The 19170-nt window shown below is 43.3% G+C and overlaps 1 protein-coding gene across 1 annotated transcript; it reads left to right on the forward strand.

Moving 5' to 3' along the window:
• The first annotated feature begins 16581 nt into the window (after nt 1-16581).
• On the forward strand, nt 16582-17901 carry LOC136500318 (probable glycosyltransferase 4). The gene has a single exon (XM_066495663.1). It carries the CDS (start codon nt 16582-16584, stop codon nt 17899-17901), a length of 1320 nt encoding a protein of 439 aa, XP_066351760.1.
• Nucleotides 17902-19170: the final 1269 nt, after the last annotated feature.

Raw genomic sequence — 19170 nt, forward strand, 5'->3', positions numbered from 1 at the left:
ATCCCACTAGACTCACCTAGGTCAAGCTATCCGTCCATACCCCCCTTAATAGTATGGCCAAAGGAAAAAACAAAGTCCTAAACTACTCTAAGTGTCTCTCCAACTCCAAACGACACTTAGAACTAGTTCATCCTTAACCTTGTCATCCATCCTTTGAAAACCAAAATGATTTCCATCGTATGGGCATGATAACCATGATTGCCCAATCAATCTCCATTACCATGACCTAACTTAATTGCCTCTGTAAAACACACATTAATCATAGTAATTATGTATTGTCATTAATCACAGAAACCTAACTAGGGGCCTAGATGCTTTCAATCTCCCATTTTTTGGTGATTAATGATAATACAACCTCGAGTATGTGAAAGAGATGAGGTTTTTAACATGCTTGGTTCATATAAGCTTTTGACAATAAGAACAAAAGAGTTAGGCAAGCTTATATGACCCAAGCCAACATGATGTACTTAAAATATATGAAATAAGCATGAGTACAAGTAATAAAGCTCATTTGCATCGGAGTAAAACATGGAAGCAAAGCAAATGAGCATAACACAAGTGATATGACACATAAAAAATTCAAAGTAGAGAGCACACATGTCAAATATCACGATCACATAGATATCACTATCACATAAATATAGTTCGATGCATGAAAGTAAACACATGAATGCATAATAGTGTATCACACATAAAAAATCAAATATAATAGATAAATTAAGCTCCCCCTAAGTCTAACATACTCGATCCCTCTCCCCCTTTAGCGTCAAACACCAAAACCTAAGGGTCAGTCGGTGGGGCTGTAGCGGACGAGTCAAGCACTGAGGTACGAGGAGCGAGCTAGAACTGTGTGCCATCATCATCTGATCCTGAGCTCTAAGCTGTCTAACCCTCTATAGCTGGAAGTGATGCTGAAGCAGTCTAGGTCGGATCAGGGATTGGTGCGGCCTAAGAGTCTACAGGTATGACTGTAGCAGGCGGCTCTAATGATGTAACTAAAGAAGGGAGCATCTCTATAGTCCCGGTAATAGGTGCAACTGTGGAAGGACCTAGGACATGTAGATATGGCAGAGTAGGCTGCCCTGTCAACTCACTGAATGTAGCACCAAGGCTCCTAGAAATTATAGTATGTGGCACTAGCAGCGAGGAAGTCTAAGCCAGTGTGAAGCCCGTCTGAAAAGGTATGAACTATGGGGTTGGCACTGGCGAGGCAAACCACTGGGACACCTGCTCTATAGGAGAAGGAAACTATGCTGGTGGCTGTCCTTAACTCTAAAGCCCACTGGGTTGTACAACTGGAGTCATAGAAGTGGTGGTAGGCTGGCCGATCTAGGGTGAAGGCTATGGCGGTGGAGCCCCAATAGCTGTCACAACATGCTACATAAATCCAAGGAGCTGTTGCTGCATGAGGAGCTGCTGCTGATGCATGGCCTACTGCTGCTGCTGTTGTATAGCCTGCTGTTGTCGCTGGAACTCATCCTGCCTAGTCTGAAACTGTGTGAAAGTAGCAGCAGTCTCCTGAGCCTAGCGAGCCTGATCCTGCCTCATCCGCTCAAGGATAGCAAGTAGAGCGGGGTCTGTCTATGGTGTAGGAGGAGCTGAACTAGAGCTACCAGCCTCATGATCATGTCGTCGTGGAGGCATCTGAGGGATAGCCTGGTAGTCATTATCTGAGCTATCACTGGGGTCGCTCTCGACCATCCCCTCCTACTGAGCATCAAGCTCCTCCTCCTCTATAGCTGCTATACCCCTGATGGTCTCATCCTATTAGGCTACAGTCTTTGGCACCTCTGGGCGACGGCGTGACTGGCTAGGTGTCCTCCCTGCACTGCGACGGAGCATCTGAGTCATATTGTATGTAAGGAACTCTATAGTAGCACCACTATACTCTATCAACATCTCAGGTGGCCTCACAGTAACTACCCTATGTATCAAAAAAGTAATCCAGTGGGCATAGAGCAACTGTCGACCTCTGAACCCCTCTGTAATAGTATCATCCATCTCTAATAGAAGGAGATCCCAAATGTCAAATACAGTCTGCTACATCAGAGAGTTCAGATGCCATAACTATATGTGAGTTAGGCCCTCATGATATCCCATCCTCAAAAGCATGGTCCTCCTCATAATAGCATCAAGCACTCTAGCTATCGGAGTGAGGTCTCTGAGTGTCCTGCTCGACCCTTCGCCAAAAGGCTCTATGAAGCAATGGCGAACTAGATTTGTAGGGGGTACAAGACCATCGTGAGGGCATCTGGAAGGCTCTGTCTGTCCATAGCACACCTCATGTAGCTAGATGGGCTGCTCCTGAAGCCTGAGTATCTCTCTGACCCTGAAGCTCATTAGCTAATAATCTCTGCCTCTAAATGCAAAGTGTATAAATCTATGTTGTGGGTCAATCCAAAGTGTAGCATAGAACTCATGGACCCAAGATGGAACATATAAGCCTGTTTGTCCGAGTAAGTCTATCAGCCCTGGCAAGTATGATAGGTAAGGGCGAATATGCTCTCTAGCTGCTGCTACAATGGACTCAATGTTGCACACCCTCTGTGATCTGAATACTACTCCACTGTTAAGATATGCATTATAAAAATCTTCCTACAGTAGTGTGTAGAAGCCCTCTGATGCACGCTCATCCCTCCTAGGCAAAAACTAGTTCTCAAATGAAACAAACCTAAGCTACTACACCTGCTTGGCTGTGGCGGCCCTCAAATCTAAGTGAGTCACTAGAGGCGGACCCTGTGGTCTAGGTGGTGGATGAGAACCCCTCCGTTGTGTCTCTGCCCTTGGTGTCACCTAGGTATGGGTACGACCAGAGCGACGTAACTATGGCTGAGGTGCCTGCTTTGTCTCCTCTACCTGCTCTCCCTCCTGAGTCTCCTCTGCTGGCTGTGGCTCCTACTGTGGCTCCCCCTAAGGCTGACTCTCATCAATAGCAACACACCATCCTCCAACCATGGCTGTCCCAGCTAGACCACCATGACGACACTCAATCTCCTAGACAGCGGCCCTCTGAGCTAGAGAAAGTTGCTTTGCAATCACTACACCACTCCTAGCACCTCCTGCCTCTACACGCTCTACGACGGCTACAACTGTAGCTGCTCTAGCTATATCAGCGTCTAGATACTTGCGCTTCTTCATTGCAAGCTTCTTCATTGCCTTGCCTTTTGCATCAGTAGGCAAGCGAGGCGGATGCCTCGGATCCTCATCACCTGGACCACCGCCGGCATTCTTGACACAGGCCATCTGGAACTAACTGCTGCCTCTGGCAAAGATCAACTGCCAACTGTCACTTTCGAGGCTTAGCCTCAATCCGTACTCACGAGCTTGGCCCCGAGTTGACTTACAACTGCTAAGATGACCTCAGAAACACCGACTCCCTGCACGTTAGAATAGATCAGATATATGAATAATTACAATAAATCTAGAGATACGAAATCCTAAGAAGCAAGCAATTAGATATGAAATTAGAATTGAGGGCTTACTACCTGACAAACCAGCGAACCAAAGAATAAGGAATGGATCACGGAGAACCACCGGGTTGGTACTTGAGCTAGGGTTCCGGCGAAGCAATACGGCGTGGATCGGCGGTGCAATGTAGGCACTGGCGCATGGAGCAATGCGACTGGAGAGGCGCTGGCGTGAGGTGATAGCATAGGGAGTTAGCACGGCGGCGCTGATGTGCTGCGGGCGGTGCTAGGGCACAGCGCGGGCAAGTTGCGGTGGCACGGACTTGGTGGCGAGTGGGGCGTGCGGCGGCGCGTGGGATCGGGAAGGCGCAATGCGGCGGTGCTGGCGCATCGATGGTGCGCAGCCAAGGCGCGAGCAAGGGGGCCACATAGGATGTGGCGGCGTGGAGCACGGCGTGGCTAGGGTTCGGCATTGTCGGCATGGATGCGGGGCTAGGTCAAGGCGGCGCTACGGTTATATGAGGTGGCCCACCATGACAGATAAGGAAACAGAGAAAAGAGTTAGAATCCTGCACGTTATCTACTGACCGGATGCTCCGGTGGCAACGATCGGACGCTGCCACCCAGAGTCCGATCGACTCCAGAGAGGTCCAAAACCTCTGGAGCCACGGTCGAACGCGTCCAGTGAACCCTGACCAAACGCAGCCATAGTCCGGTCCTCACTGCCTTGATCGCCTTCGCTTGATTGGACGCTGAACCACCATCTGACTAGACACTGAACAGTAGAGTCCGATCACTCCATCGTAGCAGATTCACCTCCTGTGAATTGATCGAACACTAGACTTTAGAGTCCGGTGCAGCGTCCGGTCACTCCTTTTTCAGCAAATCTTCAAAGTCCTTCGTTCTGCTTATTCTAAATCAAGTCCTAACTTCAATAAGATCCAAATAAACATCAATTAGGACTGATGTGAGTGACCTCTCTCAAACTCTCAAATTTTTCAAAATATTTTGCCTTAGGCTATAATTCTTTTTAAGAAAATAGGCAATAAGAGGGCAATTGAAGATAAACGATAAAGCAACATTCATGCATATACAACGCAATACTTGAAAGTAAATCTAGTTGCTTGTCAAGTTTGATCCAAGGTTAAGCTTCTTCACACGCTTTACGGTGGTTATCTTAACCATGTTAGACAAGCCCTAAGTGCATTACCATAAAGTAAACATGTTGTATATTATAATGCAATGCAAAGGACAACACAGGCTCATTTTTAGTGAAGTTGCTAAAATCAAGAACATTGAGCTCATTCCGCAATCGACAAAAAGTCATCTCATCTAGTGGTTTAGTAAAGATATCCATCAATTGATCCTCGGTCCTTACACCTTCTAGTGAAATATCATTCTTTGCAACATGATCTCTAAGAAAGTGATGGTGGATATCTATGTGCTTGGTGCGAGAGTGTTGAACCAAATTATTTGCAAGTTTTACCGCACTTTCATTGTCGCACAAAAGAGGTACTTTTTTTAGAACTACACCATAGTCTAGCAAAGTTTATTTCATATAAAGAATTTGTGCACAACAAGCACCCACGGCAGTGTATTCCGCTTCGGCGGTAGAAAAAGCCACACTATTTTGTTTCTTAAAGGACCAAGACACAAGTGATCTACTAAGCAAATGGCACCCTCCGGATATGCTTTTTCTATCAACTTTGCAACCAGCATAATCCGAATTTGAATAGCCAACTAATTCGAATATAGCTCCTTTGGGATACCAAAGGTCAATACTTAGTGTGTGCTTAAGATACCTAAGGATCCTTTTAACAGTAATTAAATGAGTTTCCTTAGAATTAGCTTGAAATCTAGCACACATACACACACTAAACATAATGTCGGGCCTAGATGCGGTTAAATATAACAAGCTACCAATCATAGAGCGGTAGAGAGTTTGATCAACCATGTTACCTCCCTCATTTAGGTCGAGATGTCCATTAGTTGGCATTGGTGTTTTGATTGGCTTATATTCATCCATCTTAAATCTCTTGAGAAGATCATTTGTATATTTCTCTTGAGAGATGAAAATCTCTTCTCTCATTTGCTTGACTTGAAAACCAAGAAAGAATGTAAGCTCTCCAATCATTGACATCTCAAACTCCTTCGACATCAATTCACCAAACTCTTTGCAAGAATCTTCATTTGATGATCCAAAGATGATATCATCAACATACACTTGACAAATAAAGATATGTCCATCAAGCTTCTTGATGAATAGTGTGGTGTCGACCTTTCTAATGGTGAAGCTCTTCTCAACGAGGAAGTCCCGAAGGCGCTCATACCAAGCTCTTAGGGCTTGCTTAAGCCCATATAGCGCCTTAGACAACCTATAAACATGATTAGGATATCTAGGGTCTTCAAACTCGAGAGGTTAATCAACATAGACTAGTTCATTAATAAAGCCATTTAAAAATACACTTTTCACATCCATTTGATATAGTTTCATTTCATGTTGTGATACACATGCAAGGAGGATACGGATGGCTTCTAGTCTTGCAACCGGTGCAAAGGTCTCTCCAAAATCCAAGCCTTCAACTTGAGAGAACCCCTTTGCCACTAGTCTTGCCTTGTTCCTTATAACAACGCCTTGATCATCTTGCTTGTTGCGGAACACCCACTTTGTTCCAATGACTCTTGCACCTTGTGGTCGCTCTTCAAGAGTCCACACTTCATTGCGGGTGAAGTTGTTCAACTCTTCATGCATGGCGTTTATCCAATTTGGATCTTGAAGAGCTTCTTCTACCTTAGTAGGCTCAAAGCAAGAGACAAAAGAGTGATATTCAATAAACAAAGCAAGCTTTTGAGAGCAAGTCATTACACCATTTGATGGACTCCCTATGATGAGATCTTGTGGATGAGCTTATAGTAGAGGTGAATTTCTTCAATCAACCACTTGAGAGGGAGGTTGGGAGCATCAACATCTTGTGCTTGTACCACCATTTGCTCATGGGAGACATGAGTGTCTTTATTTTTTACTCTCCCAACTTTTTTACCATCTTGTGGCACACTTGATGAAAAAGGTGGATTGATCACTTGTACATCATCTTCATCATCATTAGACTTGATGTCTCCAACCGAAATATTCTTCATGGCCTCCCTCAATGGTTCATCACCTACATCATCAAGATTCTCATGTGCTCCTTGGGAGCCGTTAGATTCATCAAATTCCACATCATATGTTTCTTCAACCAAGCCAGTGGCATGATTAAATACTCTATATACTTTGGACTTTGATGAATAACCAACAAGAAAACCAATATTACAACGTCTTTAAAACTACCCTAGGTGTTGCCGCTTCTTATAGATATAGCATTTGCAACCAAACACCCTAAAGAAGGAGACGTCTAGCTTCTTCCCATTGAGCATCTCATAAGATGTCTTGCCAAGAAACTTTTGAAGGAATAAGCGGTTGGATGCATAGCATACGGTGTTGATAGCTTCCGCCCATAGAGCTTCGGGAGTGTTGTACTCATCAAGCATTGTTCTTGCTAGAGTGATCAATGTACAATTCTTTCTCTCAACTACACCACTTTATTGAGGAGTATATGTTGCGGAGACCTCATGCTTGATCCCAACTTCATCACAATAGGTTTTTATGTTTGTGTTGTCAAATTCTTTGTCGTTGTCACTTCTAATCTTCTTGAGCTTCACTTCAAATTCATTTTGTGCTCTCTTAGCAAACTTCTTGAAGCATGATGCAACTTCAGATTTATCATGAAGGAAGATCACCCATGTGTATCTTGAATAGTCATCAATAATTACAAGACAATAAAAATTTCCTCCCAAACTCTTGTATGTTGTAGGTCCAAATAAGTACATGTGAAGGAGCTCTAGCACTCTTGTGGTTGACATGAAAGCTTTTGTTGAATGAGTATTTGCAATTTGCTTCCTGACTTGACATGCACTACAAAGCTTGTCCTTTTCAAACTTCACATCCTTCAACCCTCTCACCAAATCATTCTTTATTAGCTTCTTGAGTGAGCTCATCCCAACATGAGCAAGTCTTCTATGCCATAGCCACCCAAGTGTTGTTTTGGTAAATAGACAAGTCTTCAAGTTAGCATCTTCGGAGGTGAAATCCACTAGATATAGGTTGTTGTATCTAAATCCTTTGAATATCATTTGATCATCATCCTTCTTAGATACAACAACTTCCTTCTCAGTAAACAAGCATTGGAAGCCAAGATCGCACAATTGTCCAACGGATAGCAAGTTGAAGCTCAATGAAGCAACATATAGCATATTTGAGATAGAATGATAATTTGATATTGCCACTTTGCCCAATCCTTTAACCTTGCCCTTTGAATTATCTCCAAATATGATTCTTTCTTGTCCATCTACTTCTTCATCTAGTGAGATGAACATACGAGGATCACCGGTCATATGTTGTGTGCAACCACTATCAATAATCTAATGACTTCCACTGGTCTTGTAGTTCACCTACACACAAGAGATCAAGCTTTAGGAACCCAAACTTGTTGAGGGCCCTTCACCTTCTCAACAAGTGACTTTGCTACCCAAATTTTCTTAGGCCTATTCTTATTGGGTGGTCCTAAGAATATGACTTTCATCTTTCCACTAGAATCCTTTCTAAGCATGTAATAAGCATTGAAAGCAAAAGGTCTAGCATGCTTGGGCAAGGGTTATGGTGGTGGAGTTTGACACTCATGGGCAAAGTGGCATTCTTGTCCACACTCAAAACATCTCTTTGGCTTTGGCTTTGACTTGTGTTGTTGTTGAACTTGAGCCTTCTCTTGGTTTGCCAAGTACCCAATACCACTTCTATCCATCTTCATGATGGTGTTCATTAGTAGCTCACTTTAAAGATGCTTGCCTCTTGTGAATTTGCTCAATCCAATCTTAAGATGCTCTTTCTCCAACTTGAGCTTCTTGTTCTCTTTCTTGACTGCATCATTGTTTTTCTCTTCCTTGAGTTTCTTGTTCTCTTCTTTGAGCTTCTCATTCTCAAGAATCAAGTCACCATCATGATCAAGAGTTTCTAGCACTATAGTATTGGTGGTTTTGAGCTCTTCAAGATCTTTCTTTAGCTTTTCATTGTCATTCTTGAGCTTGACATACTCATCATAATTATCGGTCTCAACCACTTGCTTGCCCTTGCTACTAGAACTTTGCTCAATGCTCTCAATGATCAAATCATCACATGATGTAGCTATATCAATCTTAACAACATTGTTAGTAGCATCATGTGGCTTATTAGATAGAAATTCTTGAGCAATGACAAGATTATCATGATTAATCTTAAGAGTGGTATATTCTTCTTTTAGCATATTATGACTAGTGATGAGCTCATTGCGTATCCTCTCAAGTTTATCATGTTTATCTTTAAGCTCTTTCTTAGAAGATTTGAGCTCCTTGAGTTTGGATGATATAGCATCATTTGCTTCTCTAAGCTCAACACTAGCCTTTTCGGCTATATCATATTTAGCTAAAAGAGAATCATTCTTAGCTTCTAGCTTGTCATTCTTAGCTCTAGTCTTTCTAATGATCCTAGTATATTTGTTTAGCAATTTGACAAGTTCATCATATAAAGGTGATTCAAATTCTTCATCATCACTATCACTATCACAATCATCATTGTTAGCATGATCATCACTACTATTATCATCATCACTTGATACCTTTTATTCACCCTTGGCCATAAGGCATAGGTGTATAGAGGATGATAGCAGTGGTGTTGGTGAAGATGATGAAGAGTCAATCACAATGGCGGCCACCTTCTCATTATCACTATCATCATCGGATGAGCAACTTGATGAATCAATGTCCGTGAGCCAATCACCGATGATGTATGTCTTTCCACTTTTCTTCTTCTTGTGAAATTCCTTCTTCTTGCCATCCTTCTTCTTGTATGGCTTGTTTTTTTCTTCTCATCTTCTTCTTTATTACTTGAGTCATCTTTCTTGCCCTTGTACTTGCCTTTCTTGGGCTTTGTGCATTGGTGTGCTAGATGACCAAGTTCTCCACAATTGTAGCAATCCATCTCTAAGATTGGCTTCCTTCTAGAGCTAGTGAAGAACTTTTTTTTTCTTCCCATCAAACTTGATGCCACTCTTGTTGAGCTTCTTTAGCATCTTGGTGGTTCTTCTCACCATGAGAGCAAGACTTGCATCATCTACTTCATCATCACTTGAGCTTTCATACTCAATTCTTGCTTTGCCCTTCTCTTGGCTAGCTTTGAATGCTAAGACTTTTTCTTTCTTCTTAGTAGAGGATGAGCCATCTTGTGGTGTTATGTGCATGTATATCTCATGAGCATTGATCTTTCTCAAGATTTGTATTGGTGTAGCGGTGGAAAGATCACCTTGATGAAGCACGGTCGTAATATGCCCATATTTATCAATGGGGAGTACACTCAAGATCTTTCTTACAACATCGGATAGTTGCATTTGAGTGAGTCCAAGCCCATTGACTTCCTCTATAAAACATTCAAGCATGAGTACATTTCATTAGCACTCTCTTTGGGAAGCATCTCAAATGAATTTAGCTTTTTCATAACAAGATGATATCGTTCCTCACGCTCGCACTTAGTTCCCTCATGGAGCGCACAAATATCCAACCATAGTGCATGGGCATCTTTGTGGTTTCTCACCTGGTTGAACACATCTTTGCAAAGGCCTCTAAAGATGGTGTCTCGAGCCTTTGCATTCTATTTCTCATAATTCACCTCATCGCCTTGTAGGTGTGTGGCATCCCAAGGATTTGGGAAGCCTTGTGAGGTGGCTCTAAGTATCCCAACATCTAGAGCTTCTAAGTATGTCTCCATGCGGATTTTCTAATAAGGAAAATCATCCCCCTCAAAGATAGGAGGAGGTCCATTCCTGTGAGACATCTTTCTCTAGATGGTTAAGTCTAAATACGTGAGCATAAGACTCTGATACCAATTGAAAGGATCAAGATGCCCAAGAGGGGGGTGAATTAGACTAATTCTAAATTTCTTTGCAATAATTAAACCCTACGGTTAGCCCAACTTCACCCCTTGTGCCTAGAAAGTGTTTCTAATGTTCTACCGCATAAAAAGTCTTGCAACCTAAGTTTCAATCCTACTCTAGCATGGCAATTCTATGAATGTAAAGACAAGAATTGAATTGCTCAAAGTAAATGCTCAAAGTAGAGAGAGGAGGAACACGACGATGTTTTGCCGAGGTATCAGAGAGTCGCCACTTCCCACTAGTCCTCATTGGAGCACCCGTGCAAGGGTGTAGCTCCTCCTTGATCCGTGCAAGGATCAAGTGCTCTCTACTGGTTGATTCTTTGACACTCCATCGCGGTTAATCACCCACAACCGCTAACAACTTGAGTTGGGTCATCCACAAGCTCCGCCGGATGATCACCAAGCTCCCAATCACCACCAAGCCATCTAGGTAATGGCAATCACCAAGAGTAACAAGTACGAACTCTCACTTGACCACGACAAGCCTAATGAGAAGGGTGGATGCACACTTTGCTGCTCTTGCTTTCACTAATGAGGGTTCTCTTTAGGATTCTCAAATCTCAATCACCTCACTAGGACCTTGCTCTTCTTGGCACTCTCAAGGGTGTTTCTCAGTTGTTGGAATGAGAAAAAGTACCCCCTCACACGAATAGAGGAAGTATTTATACACCCGTGTTTAAAATGAACTGTTATGTGCCTCTGCGGGGTGATCGGACGCTCCGGTCATGTTGACCGGACGCTTCGGTCAGTTCTCCCCGAACTCTAGTGTTTAAGTTATAACTGGATGTTGGACAGCATCCGATCACGATTTTCCCTCTCTGGAACCTTACTAGAGTCGGCCGGACGCTGGCACACAGCATTCGGTCGCTCACCTCTCAGCGTCCGGTCGCACTAGACGAAATCACCTTGATCAAATGAACTGATTGGACTCTACGCCAGCGTCTGGTCACACCAAAACTAGCGTCTGGTTAGTATTTGACCATATATTCACTTCCAACTCTCAATCATACATGAATGAAGTTTGCTCCAATTGATCTAAGAGCTTTTTAGGAGTTACCTAGTGCTAGATTTAGCAAGTGTGCACCACACCTAACCCACTAGACTCACCTAGGTCAAGCTACCCATCCATACCTCCCTTAATAGTATGGCCAAAGAAAAAAACAAAGTAACTACTCTAAGTGTCTCTCCAACTCCAAACGACACTTAGAACTAGTTCATTCTTAACCTTGTCATCCATCCTTTGAAAACCGAAACTATTTCCATTATAGGGGCATGACAATCATGATTACCCAATCAATATCCATTACCATGACCTAACTTAATTGCCTCTACAAAACACACGTTAGTCATAGTAATTACGTATTGTCATTAATCACCGAAACCCAACTAGGGGCCTAGATGCTTTCAGTGGGTTTCCAACAACTAGTTTTGGTGGTTGGCCTATATATACTCCATCCTCTAGTGCATTTGGGGTCTCTTGAAGCCAGCAGCAATTAGTTACATACATTGGAGTCCAAGAGAGTGTTTTGTCCTATTAAAGTGGTTAAGAAATATTAATTATAGATTAAGGACTCCATTAGTGCTTAGAATGTAGCAAGTGTGCATCCATTCTCATTAGGCTTCGTTAGATCAAGTGAGAGTTTGTGCTTGTTACTCTTGGTGATCGACATCACCTAGACGGCTTGGTGGTGGTGTAGCTCTTTAATTTGTGACATCTGACACTTGTGAGAGGCCCAAGAAGGTGTACACGTATGTGGTGATCCACTATTATGGAGTGAAGAAGGATCAAACACTAGAGAGCACTTGGTCCATGCGTGGATCAAGGAGGAGATTGACCCTTGCGTGGGTGCTCTAAGCCTCTAACGAGGATTAGTGAGGAGTGTCGACTCTTTAATGCCTCCGGAAAATATCATCGCCTAAACCCTCTTATATTCTGCATTTATTTCCATGCGATTTATATCCTTAGAATTTACATGCTAGTGTAGGGTTGGAACATAGGGTGCAAAACTTTATGTGGTAGGCTTAGAATACTTGTTAGGCACAATGGGTGAATTTGGCTAAGAGATAGGTTTTATTTCCGCAGAAACTTTAGATTATTCCAATCATGCCCATCTCTCTTGGGCATCTTGATCCTGTCAATCACGAAATGTTCAAAACCGGTGGTGATAATACTTCATCACCGTCGTCTCAACGTTTGATTTTGGCGGTGATAATACTTCATCATTGCTAGTTCGGCATATGATTCATCGGTGATGAGCTCATCATCACCGTTGGCTCGGCATTTGAACCGGTAGTGATGAAGACATCATCCCTCCCTACCAGCTCGACGCTTGATCCAACGGTAATGAACTCATCACCGCTGGCTCACCGTTTGATCTGGTAGTAATCAGGACCTCATCACCACCGGTGCGGCGTTTGAACCATCGGCAACGAAGAGCTCATCACCGCCGGTGTGGTGTTTGATTCGGTAGTGATGAGCACCTCATCATCATTGGATCAATGTTTTGTCCGATGGTGACGAGCACTTGAGTACTGTTGACCATAAACCGTTGGTGATAATGACCTTATCACCAAAGGTTTTGTCTAGGGCCAACAATGATAATGTATTTTTACAATATTAATTTAAATATGGCATAATAATTAATAGCATCAATAATTTAATCATACATCAAGGCCACAACCTACACAAAGATAAAATTTATTCGTGTGTAAACCTCCATTCGAGTCAACCACTCTTGATATATATATATATATATATATATATAAAACTACTATCCTGTAGCTGGCTGCAGAATAACTTATTCTGTAGCCACTTTGAGTTACGATAATTACTATGTTAATTTACGAGATTTACAGTAACTCCTTACTAAGTGGTTTACTATAACGTTATGGTAAATATTCCCATGTGTTATAGTAACCCAACTATCGTAAATATGTATTGACATTATGGTAAATTAGTATATAAAATTATGGTAAATAGAGGTGGCTACAGAATAACTTATTTTGTAGCCGGCTGCTGAATAGCCTCTCCCTATATATATATATATATATATATATATATATATATATATATATATATATATATATATATATATATATATATATATATATATATATATATATATATATATATATATATATATATATATATATATATATATATATATATATATATATATATATATATATATATATATATAGGGAGAGGCTATTCAGCAGCCGGCTACAAAATAAGTTATTCTGTAGCCACCTCTATTTACCATAATTTTATATACTAATTTACCATAATGTCAATACATATTTACGATAGTTGGGTTACTATAACACATGGGGATATTTACCATAACGTTATATTAAACCACTTAGTAAGGAGTTACTATAATCTCGTAAATTAACATAGTAATTATCATAACTCAAAGTGGCTACAGAATAAGTTATTCTGTAGCCAGCTACAGGATAGTATATATATATATATATATATATATATATATATATATATATATATATATATATATATATATATATATATATATATATATATATAGGGAGAGGCTATTCAGCAGCCGGCTACAAAATAAGTTATTCTGTAGCCACCTCTATTTACCATAATTTTATATACTAATTTACCATAATGTCAATACATATTTACGATAGTTGGGTTACTATAACACATGGGGATATTTACCATAACGTTATATTAAACCACTTAGTAAGGAGTTACTATAATCTCGTAAATTAACATAGTAATTATCATAACTCAAAGTGGCTACAGAATAAGTTATTCTGTAGCCAGCTACAGGATAGTATATATATATATATATATATATATATATATATATAATATACGCTGATATATACACATCCATGTGAGGGCAAATGTTTTGTCTTCGTTCTTTTATTTGGGGGCATCGTCCCATGCATGTTTAGTCCATACGGTGTCCGCTGCTTTCTGAATCATTTGCGGATGTATGTACTCCTTTCATCTCAAAGTAAGTCATCGTGGGGTATATGTTGGTCAAACTTTCTTAAGTTTAACTAAGTTTATAGAAAATATTAGCTACATTTATATTTTCAAATAATTTTATTATAAAAATATATTCAACGATTCATCTAATGATACTAGTTATATTAATGCTTCCTTGTATATATATTGTCAAAGTTAAAAATATTTGACTTTTTAGGAACTGAGAATAACACTTATTTTGGGACGCATGGAGTACTACTTTTTGAAACACATATCTAGTTACTAGTTGGGGCTAAAAATTAGTTTAAATTAGGTATGATTGGCTAACTAGTTAGCTAACAACTAGTTGAAGACTTGATAAAAAAAAATAGCCTACCTATTTGCTCTCCTATTTTGATGCACTAGAGCTAATAACTTTAGCTAATTTTTAACTAGCTTAGCTCTAGTATCCAAGCATACCCTTACTAAGGTCTTAATTATATAGGTTCACCTAGCTAACTATTTAGTTGTGTTAGCTAGGAGAAATCAGTTAGGTAAGATATTAACTGGTTTATTAGCTAAGGATTTAAATGGGAAATAAGCTAATTTTTAATAGCTAACTATGAGTTAGATGGAATCAAACATGTCTAAAATATCTAACACGCATCGGCAGACATCACGTGTCGGCACGGAAAGCTAGGACCCCGTGCTGTATATATAGATGTATGCTTCGTTTCCATTTCCAGAGGGCTCAAGTGCTCTCCGCCGGCCGATCAACCAATTGGCTGGCCAGATAAACTCAAATTTTCTGTCGATTTATACATTATTTGGATGCAAAGTACTTGCACGGTGTTAAAGGAATACTACGGTTCTAAAAAAATACGTTGGTTTTCAGAAGCCACCGAGTTTTTAGATATAATAAATTTTGTAGTTTTTAAAACTATGTTTTTATCAAAATTATAGTATTTTTTGGAATTTTATTTTAAAACCCTGATCGTACCTTTTTTTGTCAAAATATATTAGCTGGTTTTGTATCTCTTAAGCTTATAAAACCATAGCTGTGTGATCAGTGGCAGAGCCAGCTTTTATAGGGGGGCAACTTGAAGAAACTATGGAAAACCGTTGTTCACAGGAATCATTGACCTCGATTATACATTGTTGCCGTAGGGATGATACCAATCATACATTTGGCTAGCCCTCCCTGTTTGTGAGATACCACTTTTTTTTCAAAACTACGTCACCCGAACTTCCCCTTAATATATGTGCAATCTTTAAAGTGCAACAATAATTTCTCGATCTACTCAAATAAACAGTTCATCGTCCTTGATTGTGTTTTGGTTTTGTGTACAGGCTACGGCAACCGATCACAATTCATACATACAATACAAACAAATCTGATGATGACAAGGTTTGCTAAAAATGAGCAGGAAAAGAGAGAGAGGATCGTGCGTGACAGGCTAGTATGTGCGTAACACAGCGGGAATATGTGCAGTTTGCTAGCTGGCCAGCTACGTTCTCTGAAATCACTTGAAGCATTTACGTACTGGCACGGCAGATTGTCTCCAACAACTGACTCACATGGCACTAAAACCTAAAATAGATAACAGAGACCTCAAATCAGTTCTCAACAGACTACCTATGCAGAATGTCTATTTTGGGTTGTCTGATAGACACAATCCAAATATGAGCATCCTCTTTCTTGGAAACCCCTCTCTCCTAGAAATTCATTTGCAGAAAGAATTCTCTTTTGGGTCCTGTTGTTGGAGAAGATGCTGAATGAGTATTGAAATCTTTGACTATAGCGCTACCCAAAGGTCAAATAGGTCTTGTATTTTAGATGTTATTGTTGAAGATAGTCTAAATAGTCTTCCAGTTTGCTGGACGGGTTAGTTGGCACCAGAATTAGGGACCAATGCGGTGTGTCATAGAAATTCAATTCACACACATCACACGTCACATGCCATTCTGATAGCCAAATTGCCAGCCGGCCGGCCATCAGTATAACCCCCAGTGGCAGTCTGGCAGAGATTAACATATATAGACTCCAACTCCAGCCGGCGCGCAATGTGTTCCGTCGAGTAAAACAACGAAACTTCCGAACCCAACGCATCACCCATACTTCTCTAGTATTAGGGGTCTCTGGCACGTACCGCACTGCTCGTCTGCACCGACGGCGTTCGATCCAGCGACCTACGGGACGCGAGCTCGGGCCTCCGGTCGTAGAGAAGACGATGTCGTCTGAGGAATCCAACCGGCGAGCGCGGCAGCAACGGCTGCTCCCCGTCCCGATCATCCCCGTCGTCCTCTTCCTCGTCGCGCCGTTCGCCATCTTCATGCTCACGTCGCCCGACCTGCAGTGGCAGCTGCCACGCATCCGCATCGAGTACGACGAACCCTCCAGCGCGCCCACGGACGGGCGCACATCATCGACGCCGCCAAAGTCTCCGGTTCTTCCGGGTGCCAAAAGTGACGAAGAGCAACGGCTCCCGCCGCCGCGCCAGCTGACGGACCCGCCGTACACGCTCGGCGCAGCCGTGTCGGACTACGACGCGCGCAGGGCCAGGTGGCTCCACGGCAACCCGCGGTTCCCGGCCTTCGTCGCGCCGGGAAGGCCCCGGGTGCTCGTGGTCACCGGATCGTCGCCGCGCCGGTGCGGGAACGCGGACGGCGACCACGTCCTCCTCCGCGCGTTCAAGAACAAGGTGGACTACTGCCGCGTCCACGGCTTCGACGTCTTCTACAGCAACGCGGTGCTCGACGCCGAGCTGTCGGGGTTCTGGACCAAGCTGCCGATCCTGCGCGCGCTGATGCTCGCGCACCCGGAGACGGAGCTCCTCTGGTGGGTGGACTCCGACGTCGTGTTCACCGACATGCTGTTCGAGCCGCCGTGGGGGAAGTACGCGGGCCACAACCTCGTCATCCCGGGCTGGGACGACAAGGTGTACGCCGCCAAGAGCTGGCTCGGCATCAACGCCGGCAGCTTCATCATCCGCAACTGCCAGTGGTCGCTCGACCTGCTCGACGCGTGGGCGCGGATGGGGCCGCGCGGCCCCGTGCGCTACGAGTACGGGAAGGTCCTCGGCAAGGCGCTCTCGGACCGGCCGTCGTACGAGGCCGACGACCAGTCGGCGCTCGTCTACCTGCTCGTGACGCAGCGCGCCAGGTGGGGCGACAAGACGTTCCTGGAGAGCTCGTACAGTCTGCACGGCTTCTGGCTAGGGATCGTGGACAGGTACGAAGAGATGCGGCGGGATGCTGCGACGCCGGGGGTCGGTGGCGAACGGTGGCCGCTGGTGACGCACTTCGTCGGGTGCAAGCCGTGCGGGGGGCAGTACGCGAGCTACGAGGCATCGCGGTGCCGGAGCGGCATGGAGCGCGCGCTCAACTTCGCTGACGACCAGATTCTGAGGCTGTACGGGTTCGAGCACGAGTCGCTCAACACCACCGCCGTGCGGCGCGTGCGGAACGATACCGGAGGACCGCTGGACGCGGACGACGTGGAGATCGGCCGGCTGTTGCACCCGACGTTCAGGGCTGCTAGGCCCTGGTGATTGGTGAAGTACATTGGTTTTGCATTGGTTAATTTAATTTGGAGATTCTGCGGCCTCGATGTCAATGTGCTAAGAGTGGTGTAACATGCGCGTCTTTTATAGGATTATTACACAGAATTCATTTCTTAAATGATGACCTGATTGTTCCCAAAATTCATTTCTGACTTCAGTTATGGCTTTTTTTGGCGGACATGCAGTTTAGAAAATTTTTGGTTATGGCTTTTTTGACAAGCAGGATCAATAGAGGAGCGGGTAGGAGTTGTAGCGATTCTGTGGATCGACTAGGGTAGATCTAGACGGATGAACACTTAGATCCGTGAAGCACATATACATTTAGACCTAGAACACTACACCGAGAGGGAGATAGGGTAGAGAGGGGCTGGTGATGAACCTGAGCCTCCGGATGAAGTCGCGGTTGTGCTGGCCATCGCTGGTTCGGTGATTGAGGCAGCACACGGGCAGCGACGGGTGGAGTAGAGGTTGCACAGACGTCGATGCAGTGCGGTCGGGCGTAGCAGTGACGACGGCGAGGATCAGCGGAGCTTCCCGTCGCTGGCTGCGCGCCCTCTTAGATCGGAATTAGGGTTTATCGGTGGGGTTTGCGGCTCACGGTGAACCTCGTGCTTTGAGCCGCCGGCCCCCACCTCTTTATATAGCGCAGTGCGACGAGGGCCCACCAACCATGTAGGGTTGGGCGCCCCCGATCAGGGCGCGAGACCAAGGCCCAATAGGCCGTTGGGCTTATTGGTCAGGAGATCAATCTAACATTCTCCCCCTTGATCTCACTATTACTTTTATCTTTAAACTTTAAACTTCAATCCTTTTATCCTTACTCATTTCTTCACAGATGATGCATAGAGCATGTCTCATCGTCACGGTCAATCGCCGATAGATTTAACAGCTACAATGCACGTCTCTGATCTGAAATAGTTACTTTAACTTTTGGGCCCTTTATAGTCCAGGAATCATAGGCTTTTCCTTAAACCCATGCCGGCTACATGTTCTCTGAACACGTTGGGTGGTAAGCCTTTTGTAAGCGGATCCACGAGCATCTTTTTGGTACTTATATGCTCAAGACTTATCATTTGATCCCGGACTTTATCCTTCACAACATAATACTTTATGTCAGTGTGTTTGGCAGCACCACTTAACCTATTGTTGTGAGCATACTGTACTGCTGGATTATTATCGCAGTATAATTTCAGTGGTCTATTGATGTCGTCAACCACTTTCAAACCGGGTATGAACTTCTTTAGCCAGTTCACCTGC

This window comes from Miscanthus floridulus, chromosome 1, assembly GCF_019320115.1.
Source record: "Miscanthus floridulus cultivar M001 chromosome 1, ASM1932011v1, whole genome shotgun sequence".
Taxonomy (NCBI): Eukaryota; Viridiplantae; Streptophyta; class Magnoliopsida; order Poales; family Poaceae; genus Miscanthus; species Miscanthus floridulus.